Source organism: Mus caroli, unplaced genomic scaffold (genome assembly GCF_978045245.1).
Source record: "Mus caroli unplaced genomic scaffold, Mus_caroli_1 scaffold_13, whole genome shotgun sequence".
Taxonomy (NCBI): Eukaryota; Metazoa; Chordata; class Mammalia; order Rodentia; family Muridae; genus Mus; species Mus caroli.
In genome coordinates this window covers 1,275,089-1,291,237 of record NW_028227268.1, presented here as the reverse complement: position 1 = coordinate 1,291,237, position 16,149 = coordinate 1,275,089, and the positions used below count along the sequence as shown (strand labels likewise).

The 16,149-nt window shown below is 49.9% G+C and overlaps 2 protein-coding genes across 2 annotated transcripts; both read right to left on the bottom strand.

Moving 5' to 3' along the window:
• Positions 1 to 1,203: 1,203 nt before the first annotated feature.
• On the bottom strand, positions 1,204 to 3,080 carry LOC110304398 (L-xylulose reductase). The gene is made up of 8 exons (XM_021175763.3): positions 2,934 to 3,080; positions 2,755 to 2,852; positions 2,191 to 2,345; positions 2,050 to 2,092; positions 1,870 to 1,969; positions 1,724 to 1,788; positions 1,519 to 1,636; positions 1,204 to 1,388 (listed from the first exon to the last, which is right to left on the bottom strand). The coding sequence occupies exons 1-8, from the start codon at positions 2,983 to 2,985 to the stop codon at positions 1,285 to 1,287; spliced, it is 735 nt and encodes a 244-aa protein (XP_021031422.1). The 5' UTR covers positions 2,986 to 3,080; the 3' UTR covers positions 1,204 to 1,284.
• Positions 3,081 to 5,452: 2,372 nt separating this feature from the next.
• Positions 5,453 to 8,029, bottom strand: LOC110304399 (carbonyl reductase [NADPH] 2). Its single transcript, XM_021175764.3, has 8 exons — positions 7,816 to 8,029; positions 6,971 to 7,068; positions 6,711 to 6,865; positions 6,584 to 6,626; positions 6,390 to 6,489; positions 6,223 to 6,287; positions 5,878 to 5,995; positions 5,453 to 5,790 (listed from the first exon to the last, which is right to left on the bottom strand). The coding sequence occupies exons 1-8, from the start codon at positions 7,865 to 7,867 to the stop codon at positions 5,687 to 5,689; spliced, it is 735 nt and encodes a 244-aa protein (XP_021031423.1). The 5' UTR covers positions 7,868 to 8,029; the 3' UTR covers positions 5,453 to 5,686.
• Between the last annotated feature and the right edge of the window lie 8,120 nt (positions 8,030 to 16,149).

The window sequence follows — 16,149 nt, the reverse complement described above, 5'->3', positions numbered from 1 at the left end:
GGGGCTTCAGCCCCTCTCATTGAGCTGACCAGACCAGTCTGTAAAGAGGTTGACCTAACTCTGGCTAGTATGAGATGGGGTGGGCGGGGGTGGGGGAAGCCCAGGAGGGCCCAAAGTTATGGTCTGGCAACTCGAACTTCATCTCAGAGGCTATAGGCCATCCCTGGAGTGCACATGGGACCAGAGGACGCCCTGCAGGGACATTCTTCTCCCGGAGATGTACCCAAGTGGTTTGTGCTGACTGAGAGGGCTGGTTGTTAGGTTTTTGGTTTGTTTTTATGTTTGTTTGTTTTCAGGAAGTTTGCCAGCCAGTGAAACAGCTCTTATTAATAATGAAATCATATCAGTTTATAATTAGTTGTGCTGAGAACAAAATTAACAAATTCTTTACTTCCTTGATTAATATATGTCGCTAGCCTCTATACCTCATGACAGTGTGTGTATGGGGTGCTACTATGGACCCCCTCAGCTCCATGTCCCCCTCAACTCCTCATCAAATGATGTCAGATGAACAGTTTAAATGTCAGCTCTGGCCAGGCATGGTGGTGCACACCTTTAATCCCAGCACTCGGGAGGCAGAGCCAGGTGGATTTCTGAGTTCGAGGTCTGCCTGGTCTACAAAGTGAGTTCCAGGACAGCCAGGACTGCACAGAGAAACCCTGTCTCGAACAAAACAAAACAAAATAAAACAAAAAGTCAGCTCTGGTGGGAGTTCCACACCGTGGGGTGCAGCAAACCAACCAGGGCTGGACCTTCAGTGGCCCAGGCTGTTGGAAGTGAGAGATTGCAAACTGAATACACCAGGACCCTCACCATGTTGTAAATAGCACAGAAAGAAGTTGTGGGAATGTTCGCGTGTTCGAAACAGCTCTGCCTCCAGCCCCACAGAGTTATTTAGCTCATTGGCAAATGAGTATTATCTACCACCTATCTTCTCCTGGTGTGTGGGGTTGTCGCTGATGTGTAAGCAGAGTCACCTGGAAGCCATGTCAAAAACACATGGAGCTGTTGGTTTCGTTCTTACCAAAAATCCACAACTTCTGGACAGGCTATCTTTAGACAAGTTGACCAACCTCGTGAGGATCCAGCCTTCTGGAAGACCCCTACTACTTTCCACCCCAAGCTGTCAAGGCTGAAAGTGTGGGAACCTGCTTTGGGTCACAGATAGCAGATCTGTGCCTCCTGGAGAATCAGCACACAGGCTGAGCAGAGAGTTTTATTGCAGGGGTGGAGGGCACAGTGTCCTGAGCAGAGAGCTGAGCAGAGTGTTGGCAGACAGGGGGCTCAGGTAGCCAGGAAGCCCCCATCCACTGGCAAAGTGGAGCCAGTGATCATGCCACTCCGGTTGCTCAGCAGGAAGAGAATGGTGTCCACGACGTTCTCCACCTCTGCAGACAGGCAGAGGTCAGACGCATAGAGGGAGGCTTGCCTCATCCTTCCAACCACAGCCAAGCCCCAGGCCCAGGCACGCACCAGGGCAGGTGGTGTAGTTCTAGTCTGGACTCCTGCCTAACTTACCAGCGAACTTGCCCAGTGGGATACGATCCAGCATGGCCTTAGCTTTGTGGGGGTCACTCCAGTTGGTCCGGCCCATGGGTGTCATCACTACTGTGGGGTTGACTGCATTCACACGGATCTGCAGAGATGCCAGCAAGGTAAACAACATGGGAGGGGACTCTGAGCAGAAGGAGAGATTTGGAGGAGTTGCCCCAGCCTTGTGTACCTTGTGGGGCCCAAGCTCTAGGGCCATCATCTTGGTCAACATGTCCAGAGCACCCTTGGTGGAACCTGTGAGGAGGGTTGTCGTGGAGCCCAAGCTGGCCAAGAATGGGAGTGGGGTGGGGATGGGGCTCAGCTGGAATTACTCACAGTAGACAGTATGGTTGGTCAGTGCACGTTGGGAGGCCTGGCTGGAGACATTCACAATGGCTCCTGGAACTCCCCGAGCTATCATGCCCTTGGCCACAATCTGAAATTTTGAGGGACATGAAGCAGAACTAACACTCTTCTTCGAGTTCCTGCGCCAGCCAGCCGGGTAGGGCAGCTCACCTGAGACACCTGGATGACAGCCCGAAAATTCACATTGAAGGATCTAGGAGTGAATGAATGGACGGCCTGGTCAGGGGCAGGGCTGAGGCTGCAATGGGGGTGGGGGGTGTGATTTGTTTCCTCCAACCCCTGCTGGCTTACGTGTCACAGGCCTCTTTGGTGACCTCCAGGAAGGGCTGCAACAGAGCCACAGCAGCATTGTTCACCAGAAGGTCCACGGGTCCCACATTGCTTAGGGCCTGCTCTGTGGCCTCCCAGTCGGCCAGGTCCACACACACAGGCTCCACACCAGGACACTGCGTTATTGGAAAGAAAGCAAGGCTGTGGGCAATTGTGTCCTAAGGTGGCTTTGTTTGCCTCTGCCAGCAGAAGAAAGGCAGTCTGGGAAAACTGGACCTGGAAAGGAACTTTCAACTGAAGGGTCAAGAGTTCCCGCTGCAGCAGCAAATTGCGAGAGAGACACAGCATCCGCCCCCCCCCCCCCGCCCCCCAAGCAGTTCACTTCCTCTCGGCTCAGCATTCTTAGACCCAGGTCTGCTCTCTCAGCCGTTTCTTCCAAACTCAGGGAGCCAGGGTATCCTCATGGACCCTCGACTAACTGCACAGGGCCTCTGGCCTAGGAAGGGGTACACCAGACACGGCAGGTGAAGATCACACTGCGTCTCCCTCAGCGACCGCCTCCTCACCTCTGGACACAGTGCCTACCTCGCGGACCAGGTCGTCCAGGTCCTCTTGCGTCCGACTCACCGCCACAACCTGTGCACCAGCCGCCTTCAACGCCAGCACAGTGCTGCGACCGATGCCTGAGGCAAGCGAGGATTAGTGCCGGTACCCCCTTTTCAAACCAGCCCAACCCCGACAGTGCCACTCGCCTGCCGCCTCACCTTTGCCCGCGCCGGTGACCAGCGCCCGCCGACCTGCAAGCCCCAGGTCCATGGTGCTCGAGCCTGGTCCTGCCTGGGCAAGATGGATCTGGAGTTCCGGAATCGAGGGTGGTGGCGAGGAGAGCCAATCACATGGGCTGTGTCTTGAAAAGGGCGAGGATATTAAAATAAAAGTGCCTTCTGTGGTGCTGATTGGCTGAATGGGAGTGGGCGTGACCGAGGAAAGGCTGTCCTAACCAAGGGACAGCTTCCCAAACTGCACCAGACTGACCCAACTATAGAGGGCGGAATCTGCTTAGCGAGCTCTGGTCAGCATGGTTTCTACTACCAAGATTTCCATTAAAAACATATAGTAGTTATTCCAGAGGTTTCATGGATACCCGTGAACCTGAGAGACATGTCTAAAACCGTTTCTGTGTGCTCTATTCCCAGGCCCGGGAGTGGATCAAGATAGCTAATAAGTAATACTGGGGGGTTGGGGGGGGGGGCGCAGAATGGACATTCAAAGCCGAATGGTAGTGACACACATAGTGACACACACTTTAATCCCAGCACTCCGGAGGCAGAGGCAGGCAGATCTCTTTAATTCAAGGCCAGCCTGGTCTACAGAGAAAGTTCCAGGTCAGCTACATACACAGAGAAACCCTGTCTCGAAAAGAAAAAGAAAAAGAAAAAAAAAAAAAATCAGACATGCAGGTAAGTCTGAAGAAGACACTGTTACCAATAAAGCCCCAAGTTGGCATCAAGGAAACCTGAAGCCCAAGGTCACCTTACCCAGCTTGCATTGGGTGAGTGGCCCCTTATAGATAGTATGCAGAACAATAAGAGGTTGGATTGGATTTGGAGATCTATGTGAGAACTGGCCAGACAAACATTGCTTTCCAAGGCTTAAGAGTCAGTTACAGATTAATGTCCACGTGTGCACTGGGTCTCCCTATAAAAATATTTTGTTTTTAGAGTCGTGGTGAGGAAGACCAAAGCAATTGCTCTGAGGACCTACTCTGGCCAGTGGTAGGGATCCGGTGATTGCAGGGCCCCGAGTGATGTGGGGCTTTGGGCTTGGAGAGGTGCGTCCATGGGCTGACTGTTTTGAAAACCAACTGCAGGACACTCAGTGATTAAAAACACTGCATGCTCTTCCAAAGGACATGGGTTTGATCCCCAGCACCCAAATGGCAGCTCACAACCATCTGCTCTAGGGCAATCCATGCCCTCTCTTGGCCTGTGTAGGCTACACATGGTGCACAGATATACAGGCAGACAAAACCCAAACATATAAAATAATAGTAATTTTATAAAATCCATGGAAAGAAAAGCACTGGAGACTAGGCAGCCCAATGTGCCTTCCGAAGTTTTGATCCACTCACCACCACTGTCAGGCCATTCTGTGAATACTGCCATCCCCTCCTAACCCTGAACTCTGCCAGAAACCAGGAGACCGGCTGGTGAGATGGCTCAGTGGGTCAGAGCACCTAACTGCTTTTCCTAAGGTCCAAAGTTCAAATCCCAGCAACCACATGGTGGCTCACAACCATCCGTAATGAGATCTGACTCCCTCTTCTGGGAGTGTCTGAAGACAGCTACAGTGTACTTACATGTAATACATAAATAAATCTTAAAAAAAAAAAAAAAAAGAAACCAGGAGACAGAGGCAGCCCGCCCGACACCTAGACACAGCTGCTTAGAGCTCACTAGTGGCTAAGTGATTCAGGACATGTACAAGTCTCAGTCACTGTTCTGTGGTCCTTGGTGCACGCACACAGCTGCTCAGGCCTTGCTCTCTGAAGAGAAGTGCCCTATGTCCTGTGCCCTATGCCCTGTGCTCTCCTTAGAAGGTCTTGACTGAGCGTATACTCCTCCACTCTGCCACTTGCCCTAAGAGGGACCTCAGTCAATTCAAATGGTTGGCCACCTCAAGCTCAACAAACTACCAGATCCCATGGGCCAATATAACCAAGCACATGAGACCCTGCCAGGCCTCCAAGGCTGTGTGAGGAGTCTGGGTTGCAGGGTTGTCGTGCTGCTTCAGGTCAGGGTGATAGACCAGCTAGCTAGCTGTGAAAACCTCAACCCATTTGGGCGGCCTTCTTAGCACTATCTTATGTGTGAACCAGGCCAGGGAAGTGGGCTCCCCGGAGAGGAAGGCGCGATTCCGATCCCCACCCAATGGCTCCTCTCCTTCTGCACAAAGAGACCACAGGTTTAGGAGTGTCCTAGTCCAGAATACCTCCCGTCCCCTTCCCCTGATTGCCGGGCCAGGGTCAGAGCACCAGGAGGCACCGAATCCAGTAACAGAACGGTGCGGGTGCTAGGGAAAAGGGCACAACTATACAGACCCCTTCTTTTCAGAAAAACACTGTCCTTTGATATCGTTGATCACAAGACTCAGTAGGTATTGGAAGAGAGCTGGCTTTGAGGTAAAATGCCTGCAGCGGGACTTGATTCAGGGTCCAGCTTAACAACGCCCCTCCCAACCCCATCCCACCCCGCCCACAAGAAGTCCTGTGCAATGGCAATAGTTAAAGGTAACGCAGTGGCCCGTTTATTTAGGCAAATGAGCCCAATAAAGTGGACAAAGAGAACAAGGTCTGCGCCTGGAGTGGTTGTGGGATCGGACAGTAACATGGGGGTGGAACCGTGAGCTGCGTGGTGGGCGTGGTTGTAGCATGAGGGCGGGGTCACGAGATCAATAGACGCTTTGGCTGAGGGTGGGGCTAAGAAGGCCACTCAGATGTCCACAGCAACTGAGCAGACTAGGAGGCCAGGTAGCCAGCATCCACCATGATGCCACTGCCACTGGTAGAGGCACTTCTGTCGCTGAGCAAGAAGAGGATGCTGTTGACAACGTCTTCAACCTCTGCAGGAGAACAGACCAGTCAAGGCTCTCCCTTGCTTGGCTGCTGGCAAACCAGACAGTTCCCCTCACCCACTGTCCCCAGCTGACCTGCGAACTTCCTCAGTGGGTGGCGCTCCTTGAGCTTCCTGGCAAACTCAGGGTTTGCAGAGACTTTCTTGCCCATGTCAGTCAGCACCACAGTGGGGTTTACGGCGTTTACCCGGATCTGGGGCCAGAAGCCACAGCTGGTGGCATGGCTGAGGAGCGAGCCCTACCTGCACAGCTCAGGACTCGCCCCGGGACCGGTCTGATGAGCTTGCTTACTCTGTCCAGATGAACCCTGAGCCCAGTGCTCAGAGCCTTCTATAGTCCTCAGGTCTCACCTTCAACCCCAGCCCTGCCCCAGGTGCCCATCGCCTGTCCCTCAGGTGTGGCCTGGCCCCCTGTGCCTACCTTGTGTGGCCCCAGTTCCATGGCCATGGCTTTGGTCAGCATAGTCATCGCTCCCTTGGTGGAGCCTGTTGGGGGATGGGGAGTGCTGAGGACCCTTTAATTACACTTTCTGTGAGGCTCACCAAAAACTGAAGACTCCTATCGTCGTTTTTGGAAGGTGCACTCACAGTAGGTGGTCAGGTTAGGAAAGGTGACATAGGCTACCATGCTGGAGACATTGACAATGGACCCTGCCACGCCACGATTAATCATGTCCCTGGCTACCATCTGGAAGAAAGGGTTGCAGGTAGGTCATCCTGCGTGTCCCTACCCCACCCGCTCCATTGTTGCTGTATGGGCCACAGCCCTCCTGCCATCTCACCTGGGATACCTGAATCACAGAGCGAAGATTTACATTGAAGGTCCTGGCAGGAAAAAAACAATACATGGCCTCTACACCTTGTCTTCAGCGACCCTCCCTGGCCTGCCCACTCTCTCCAGGTGCCCACCTGTCAAAGGCTTCCTTGGTAACTTCCAGGAAGGGCTGCAGTATAACCAGCGCTGCATTGTTCACCAGCAAGTCCACAGGGCCGATACCGCCCAGAGCTTTCTCTGTGGCATCCCAGTCACCCAGGTCCACACACACGGGCTCTATCCCGGGACACTGTGGGGACATTGTTTGGCGGCCTGAGGTACTGTTCTAGACACCTTCTGATGTATCCCTGAGTGTGGGGAGCAGGCCCAGGTAAGGCAGGGCTGTGTGCCTTACCTCTTTGGCAAGGCTGACCAGGTCTGAATTGGTCCGAGTCACCGCCACCACTTTGGCTCCTGAGGCATGCAGGGCCTTCACAGTGTCCCGTCCAATCCCTGTAGGAGAATGGTGGGACAAGGGCCCTACATGCCTGGTCACAGCTAGGGTCAGGATCCCATGTGGAAATAAAGACTCTAGAGGTCAGCTGGCTCCTCATGAGCCCCGGGAAGGCTGCCTCTGGTGCCTGACTGCCCAGCCTGGATCTAGGAGCTACCCCGCAGCCAACCTAAACCCATCCATCCATCAGGGGTACTGTGGCCAGGGTGGGGTTGTCATTCTTTCCTGGTGGGTTTCCAGCCAGGTGACAGAAGTCCTAGTCAGTGCGAGCCAGGTTTTGAAGGACTGAGCTATGACAAGGTCACCTTGGACCCCTACTCATTGTTGAAGTTGTCCCCTTCCTCTCCCCAGTACACATCTCACACTCTTCCCTCCTCACACTCACCCCACTTCCCTGCTCACACTTACCTCACTTCCCTGCTCACACTCACCTTTCCCTGCTCACACCTCACTTCACTGCTCACACTCATCCCACTTCCCTGTTCACACTCACCCCACTTCCCTGCTCACACTCACCTCATTTCACTGCTCACACTTACCCCACTTCCTTGTTCACAATCACCTCACTTCCTAGCTCACACCCTTTCCCTGTTCACACTCACCTTTCCCTGTTCACACTCACCTTTCCCTGCTCACACTCACTTCCCTCCTCACACTAACTTCCCCACTCATACTCACCTCACTTCCTTGCTCACACTCACCTCACTTCTCTGCTCACAGTCACCCGCTTCCCCGCTCACACTCACCTTTCCCTGCCCCTGTCACCAGGGCCCTCAGGCCACTGAAATTCAGCTTCATGCTGCTGACACCAGCTTCTTCTGCAGCAAGAGATGGGCTCAGCTTTTATGGCTGGGCAGCAGGCGGGGCAGGAGTGGGTGGGGCTAGGAGCCAACTGGCCTGGACAGGGTGGCATGACCCGCTTCCTCCAAGGGTAGCTCTCACTCCCCAAATATGGCATCCAGCTGCTTGTTAGGACTTGAAGAAAAAATAAGAAATTGAGCACACAACATGCCTGTGAGAGGGACTGACAGCAGTGGAGCTGTGAAACCGGAGACCTGGGAAGGAAATTGTGTTTTCTTTGGGCTGGTGCCTGGTCTTGAGCCCTCATGGCACGCAAGGCAAACCTTGTACCACTGGGTCACACCCCTAATTTAGGAGGATAGACATTTTGATTTTTTGATTTGCCTTCTTTGCACAGAAGCATAAGCCGGTAACGGTTTTAATGGAAGGGAAGCTGCACTTTCCAGTCAGGTGAGGGTGCTCCAGGCTGACCGCTGTGCGCATGGACGTGACAGTGGCCAGCCACTCAGCACTGGCAGCTCCCGGAGTTAATCCAGCACCCTGGTTTGGCTGTGTTCCTGGGGAAGGGCAGACACCCAGTGAACAAGAATAGTATCTGATTCCCAGGCTGGCTAGGGCAGGTGGCTTAGACTGCTTAAGGCAAGTCTCTTCCCACCCAACCCCTACCCCAGCATTTCTGAAGTCTGCTACTCTCTTTACCTGCTTCTCCCAGGTGACCTCCACCTGCCCCAGAGACTCTGCCCTTGGTGACCACACTGAGGCACTCTGAGGTAGACCTCCCCTTCTCAGAGCAGATGGATGGACCCTTGTGGGAAGTTTTGCAAAACAACCAGAGGATTAAATGTCCATTCTGATTCTGTGTCTAGGAAGTTGTCTGAGGCCTTGCCAAGCCCTTCCTGATCTAATGTGACAGAATCCATGAATGGGACACTTCCTTCCAGGGGAGTCGTGGCAGGGCACAAGGCAGGAGGTCTGAATGCACAGAGCATCCCAGGGAGAGCCCCAGGAGAAGGAGTGCTCCAGCTCCCTACCACTGCCAGGCTCCACACTGAGACTGAGTGACACTCAGAAAGAGGACAGACATGTTTTTGGTGGTACTCAGCACTAGGTAGACCAGGCTAGACAGCCCTTGAGCTGCCAAGGCTTTGACTGTTCCTGCTTTTCATTGCTCCATAGGGAAGCTGGGTTACAAACGTGTGTGGGTTCTTGGTGCCCTCGGTGGAACCATCATGGCTCAGGATTATGGAGGGAGGGTCAAGGAGAGATTCAACCATGAATATCTCAGATGAGGACCACAGGAGTTGGCTCTCTCCTCCCTCCCAACCTGGAGCCATAAAGTCCACTGCCCTCTGTCAACCCCAATAAGGTTTCACTCCTTGTTTGACTTTATAAGGTGTGTACACACATATATTCACAAGCAAACACACACAGGCACATGCACACACACAACTCTACAAGCCCCTGGGTATGCAGATGCAGCATCCTCCAACACCCCCGTCCTGACCACCTCCCATGGGGATAAATCTCTCCCTTTCCCTCAATAAACCAAATCAATTCCCCAAGGTTGTTCCCTGGTGCGTTCTTTTTTTTTTTTTTTTTTTTTTTTTTTTTTTTTTGTGTGTGTGTGTGTGTGTGTGTGTGTGTGTGTGTGTTTCGAGACAGGGTTTCTCTGTGTAGCTCTGGCTGTCCTGGAACTCACTCTGTAGACCAGGCTGGCCTCGAACTCAGAAATCCGCCTGCCTCTGCCTCCCGAGTGCTGGCCCTGGTGCGTTCTTTTCCTGAGCACTCATTGCAGACCAAGATCCTGCATTGAACCCAACCACACCCTCCTAAACTTCCCTCCCTCCAGCCCAGCTTGGCAGTGAGCCTGACTACCCAGAGGGAGAAGCTGACATGGTTGACAGCCCTCATGCTTGCATAGTAAGCATTCATCACTGAGCCGTTTCCTCGGCCCTGATTTTTCTTTTCAGCTAAAATTTAGGAGAAACTTAGGAGGAACCAGCAATGTCATCAAGTCACATTGGCTTAGTCTTGCCCTGCCCCTCAGAACAAGGTTTCTCTGTATATCCCTGGCTGCCCTGGAACTCACTCTGTAGACCAGGCTGGTCTCAAACTCAGAGATCTGCCTGCCTCTGCCTCCCAAGTGCTGGGATTAAAGGCGTGCACCACCACCTGACTAAAACATTTTATTATAAAAGTAATGCTAGTAAGAACTAAAACATAGACAAAGACATCTTCTCACTGCCCAGTTATCCTGCTAAGACCACAGTTAGTAACTTTATTCACTGTCTACTTTGATATCTTTGCAGATATGACCACATTCGTAGACTCTGTGTCTTACCATTTTTAGATCATTTTCTTGCTTTTTTACAATACCAACCATTAACTTTTAGTAAGTACATGATGTACCATTTACAGATATTGTTTTGCTCACTACCTCAACCAGGGGGTTGTAAATAATGGTCCTATATTTGTAAATAAAGTTGTACTTGAACACGGTCACGCCTGTGTGTTTATGTGACTGTAGCCGTTTTCATGTCACCAACAACAGAGTTGGTAAATTACAGAAGAGGCAGTATGGCCTACTAATGACTTGTCTCAATCCTTTTCTCTCTAGCCTTTTACAAAGAAAGGTATGTAGACTCCTGCCCTAAATATTAGTGGCTCATAATTTGGGCTGTGTTGTAAGGTGTTGTGCACTGTGCCAAACTGCTGCCATCTTCGAGACAGCTGCTCCTATTTTGCCTTCTTTGGACAGAAGCATTAGCAGGTGTATATAATCAGGAGCTGGAACAACTAGAGGATGGGGCTTCACCCAGAGCTCTTGGAAAGCCGCCGTCTGTATTAGGTGAAGACTTTCCAGTGTGGCTGCTTTGGGGTCACCTGCTCTTTGGGGTCAATAATCCCTTACCTATGCTCTGTATGTGAAAGACCCACAACGTGAGGACTCCCCCACGTTCTGACTCAGGAGAGGCGACACCCCAAAATCACCCACAAGAAACGGTCTTGCTGCAAATTGCAAGAGGATTTTTATTCAAGAGCGCTCTCGGGCCCATGGTCATACACCACGCAGGGGTAGAGGACCATAGCGCCCCGAGTAGCTGAGTAAGGGGGTATTTAAAGGAAGAAACCACAACTCAAGGAAGTGGGGAGGGCGTTGTTGGAAAATACCAAAGGTACCAGTTAAGGGTCACAAGGAAGTGCAAAGTCACAAGTGTTACAAGGACTACCTGGTAATTGTTCCGGTTAACTCTCAACACAGTTTCTAAGAGCCCCTAACAAAAGCACATTTGCATAGTGGGTTCCGGAGTTGGTCAGGGTGACTTTCTTTGAATGAACACTCTTTGAACCCAGGAAGCAGGTGGGTGGAGGAAAGAATGTTGCTATCAAGGTATGATTAGCATACCTTGGAGCAATGAATCACAAAGGTCACATTCCCAAGCCTGGACCTAAAGGCCTAGAATTTTGTTTTTACTTTGCTATACTTTTATTCCCCCCTTCTACTTGTTAGTAATTCTAATCTTAGAACTAGACACTATCTTTTCCCTGACATAGTTGATCCTTTAGGGCATGGTACTGTTGTCTCAAAACCAAAAGCCACACTGCACTAATTCTTGTTCTAATAAAGGTGACTTGTCTATTTAACACACATGGACCTATAATTAAAAGCAGAAGCAAAATCAAAAGGGCTCCCATAAAGGTAGAAAGTAGGGTGGTCAAGAGTACAAGATAACGGTCTTTCCACCCGAGTCTCAAGGTTTTCTGTGTGGAGACGTCTAATGTAGACTGAATCTCTAACTTGGAAGAGATGTGGGGCTTCTAGGTCTTCTGGAGCAGGCCTTCTGGAGCTGCTTCTTCGCTCGCTGTCTCACCCACTCGAGCGCCTTGAGCCTAGAGAACAAAGGCTGGGAAAGCAGCATGTCAGCACTATGTACAGAGGCTATTTTTACCAGTGGAGGGGGCCCCCCATAGAGTAATTTATAGGGGGGTGTATTAGTTAGGGTTTTACTGCTGTGAACAGACACTATGACCAAGGCAAGTCTTATAAAAAAACAACATTTAATTGGGGCTGGCTTACAGGTTCAGAGGTTCAGTCCATTATCATCAAGGTGGGAGCATGGCAGTATCCAGGCAGGCATGGCGCAGGAGGAGCTGAGAGTTCTATGTCTTCATCCAAAGGCTGCTAGTGGAAGACTGACTTCCAGGCAACTAGGGTGAGGATCTTATACCCACACCCACAGTGACATACCCATTCCAACCAGGTCACACCTATTCCAACAAGGCCACACCTTCAGATGATGCCACTCCCTGGTCAAAGGATATACAAACCATCACAGGGGGGGTCAGTCTAAACTGTCTAGGGGTGTTTCTATCCCTGAAGAGCACAAAGGGTAGGAGAGCTATTTAATCATTAGCGCCAGTCTCTGTTGTCAATTTGGTAAGGGTCCCTTAATGGTTCTATTTATTTTCTCTACCTGTTCTGAGCTTTGGGGCCTGCAAGCACAATGTAACTTTTAACCAATCTCTTATATCTTGGCCAGTCCCTGATTTACCTGGGCAACAAAGGCAGGTCCGTTATTGGACCCAATTACCTTGGGAAGATTCCTTTTAGAAATTCTACCTCGTCATAGCACAGGCCTTGCAGCTTTTGACTATTTCTTCTGTCAAGTCAGAGAGTCCTGTAACATAGTAGTCAAAGGACCTAACCACACCTTTTAATTTCTTGGCCCCCAGGTGAGTCAAATATTGTCCATAACTTGATAGTGCTCAGGGGTGTATCTGAAGCTGGTCTCTCTGACATCATAATAATTTTTAGGCTCCTTGACTGCCAGGATCATTGCTCTTTGGGCCACCTGTTTGGCGGTTAGATCTGCTATCTGATTTTCCTTTGCCACGGCATCTTAGATCTTTTTCTGCAGATGTCAACAGCCCTCTTTGTCTGTATATTGCTCCGTACAGTGGCAAAAGCATACCTGCTGTCAGTGTAGACTTTTCTTTTGCCATTCATAGAGCTTGTCACAAGTTCAGCTTTCTGGGCCAACGTCCCTTTAGGGAGGCTGCTGGTCTAGATCACTTGCTTTCTGTTCACCACCGTACTGCTGTCCCCGCCTTCTGCTTACCTTTAACCTCGAGGCTACTATCATCAGTGTACCAGCTTGAACCCTCAGGCCAAGGCTGATCTGATCCTTCAGATCATTTTAAGTACCAGTTTCTCAGTGCAGTGATGAGTAGGTGCAGTCTCAGGCAGTGGGACAGCAGGTGGAATGAAGTGAAGGTCACTCGTTCAGTCAACAAAGAGCTCTGATGTGTCACAGGAGCGTTGGCCATCATCCATCAGTCAGGGGGCTTTCAGATAATGCTTTCAAGAGTGTGGGATGCCATTACAGTTATTTGCTGTCCCAGAGTGAGCTTATTAGCATCCTTGACAAGCAGAGCTATGGCAGCAATAGCTTACAGGCAAGAAAACCACCCGCTGGCAACAGGGTGTAACTTCTTGGATAGGTAAGCCACTGGCCTTTTTTAAAGTCCCAAAGTCTGAGTAAGGACTCCTCTGGCAACCCCTGATCTCTCTTTCACATAAAGAGTGAAAGGCTTGGTTAGGTCAGGCAAAGGCTGGCCATCAGTAGGGCCTTTTTTATTTCTCTAAAGGCTTTCAGGTGATCTGGGGTCCACACAAACACTTTCCCTTCCTTGGTTAGGGGGTACAACAGGGTAGCTAAGGTCGCCAATCCGGGTATCTAGAGTCTGTAGAAGCCAGCAGTACCCAAGAATTTTTTTACTTGCCTTGGTGTAGTTAGCCACTACTTCCCGTCTCGAAGGGTGTATCTCAAATAAGTAACTTCAGTCTGACACATCTGAGCCTTTTTAGCTGCAGCTTGGTCTTCAGTTGCCCAGGTTTTCTGTCTAGATCCTGTCTTTTTTTTTTTTTTTTTCTATCACTGCGGCCAAGATTCTAGTCAAATTTTTCTCTTGTCTACAATCCCTCTTGTTTTTTCTTTCTTCTGCCTCCCGCCTCTCTCTCTCTCTCACACACACACTTTTTCTGCCTCTTTTACTAAATTGTATAACTGTCTCTCTCTCGCAATATTCCTTCTAATCTCTGAAGTTTTTTTCTGATATCGGGGGCCAACTGCCTTATGAAGGCCAGCCAGGCCACTGAGGCCTTCTGGGCTTCCAAGGTAAGATTAAAGGGAGTGAACTACCTGAAGGCTTCCATAAGCCTTTCAAGGAACATTGAAGGAGGTTCGATTGGCCCCTGCATTACCTCTTACCTTAGCCAAATTAGTGGGCCCGTCTTGAGGCACCTTAGAGACCAGAGCCTGGCGTTAGATTTTTAAGCTCTCCTTACCTTCAGCCATGTCGCAGTCCCAACTGGGGCGAGTCAAAGGAAATCCCATGTCGATCTCATTTTGTAGCTGCATAGACCGCCTGTTGGCTCCCGGGCTATTTTTCTAGCTTCTAACAGAATTTTCTCTCGCTCTTCGGTTGTTAAGAGCATCTGCAACAGCTGTTGATGATCATCCCAATGATGAGAGAACATAAGGAACTCCACCAACCCTTTGAGGCTTGGGGATCCCGAGAAAGGAGGTGGTTAGTTTTCCAGTTATAAATACCAGCAGAGGAAAATGACCAGTACTGAAGGGTTAAAGTTTGGGCAGGTCTACCAGAATCCGCCCAGACTCTGTGCTCTGCAGCTCCATGTACCCGCAGCGGTCGCCACTCGACACCCCGAGGGGTTTGGGGTTCCCTTGGCGGCTGGGGTTGAGGCTGTGGGTAAGGGGAAGGTGAAAGACCCCCTCGGGGTGTCCCTCTTCGGGGAGGCACGCACCCAGTAGGACACTTAGACCGTACTTGCTGTAACAACATGAGGCTTTTGCGGTTACACATGATTGGCTTATTTAAATGTCGGAGGGGTGATTACAAATTAACAGGGCAGTACAAGGGCTTGGGATTTCTCGAGGTCAGCAGGATACCTGGTCAATGTATGATTTATGGTGGGCTATAGGGAGGCGCTGCCCGGGAGGCGCCATCCTGCCAGATGGCCATTTGGTCCGTCCTGATAGCCCTGGCTAGTTCCTGCACTCTTTTTTTTTTTTATCTTTTATGGCTGGACATTCTTAGTTACAGGATGGGTCAGGCTATGTCTGGACCCGCCTGGGTCCATTCTTTAGCCCTGAATTTCTTTTTTTTTTTTTTTAAAGATTTATTTATTATATGTAAGTACACTGTAGCTGTCTTCAGACACTCCAGAAGAGGGCGCCAGATCTCGTTACGGATGGTTGTGAGCCACCATGTGGTTGCTGGGATTTGAACTCTGGACCTTCGGAAGAGCAGTCTGGTGCTCTTACCCACTGAGCCATCTCACCAGCCCTAGCCCCGAATTTCTTGAACTTAGATACCACAATGTTATAAGACCCAAAATTATAAGTTTTTGCTCTTCAAAGGTTGTGGACTAGGCCACTCAGGAGGCTTCATAGATTTTGGAGGAGCCAATTTAGCTGGTGGCTGCGATTTGGGAGAAGCCTTCAATTTCTCTTGTAACATAAGAGTACAACCACGATTTTGAGAAGCAAAACCCAATTTTAACAGTGTAAACAATCTTTTTTTCTTTTAAATGAACTACAAAAACAATTTAAGCGTATCTTTAGAGACCTGTTCCCATGGGTTGGCTCATGCCACGTGTTCTGAATTACTCTAACCCAGAGTTACCAGTTTTAAGTCAACTTTTTGTTACCAATGTTACAAATTTTTAATCATAACCAATAACTTATGAGCCACTAATCTATAACCAAGACATATAAAACATATTTATACTTTTGAAACTATTTAGAAACAAAAATGAAATGGCCGCATACATTTGTTCATTTAAACCAAACAAAATTCTTAATTTTTCTAGCTATAATTTCAAGAGAGGAGCACCTTGTCACCTGATGAATCCAATAATCACAAGCACAGAGATTTTTGTAGGAAAAACAGCCATTTGTTCCCTTACCATAGAACTTAAGAACTTGAGAAGCTGGTGATCCCTTTAAGAGCAGCGTTTATAATCAGCTCCTAGCAGGGCTTCTCTAGCCACACTAGATTCCTAACTACAGGTGCAGAGCCCCAAAGACCAATTAATACTGTTTATTTTATTTTATTTTATTTTATTTTTTACCAAATTATCCCCAGATAGTCAGAGAGTACTGCTTTTCTCAAAACCCATTCTTTCACATCTCAGGTGTAAACTATCTCTAGTCAGGGTATAAAGCACCTATGAGAATTACCTTTGCTTTTCT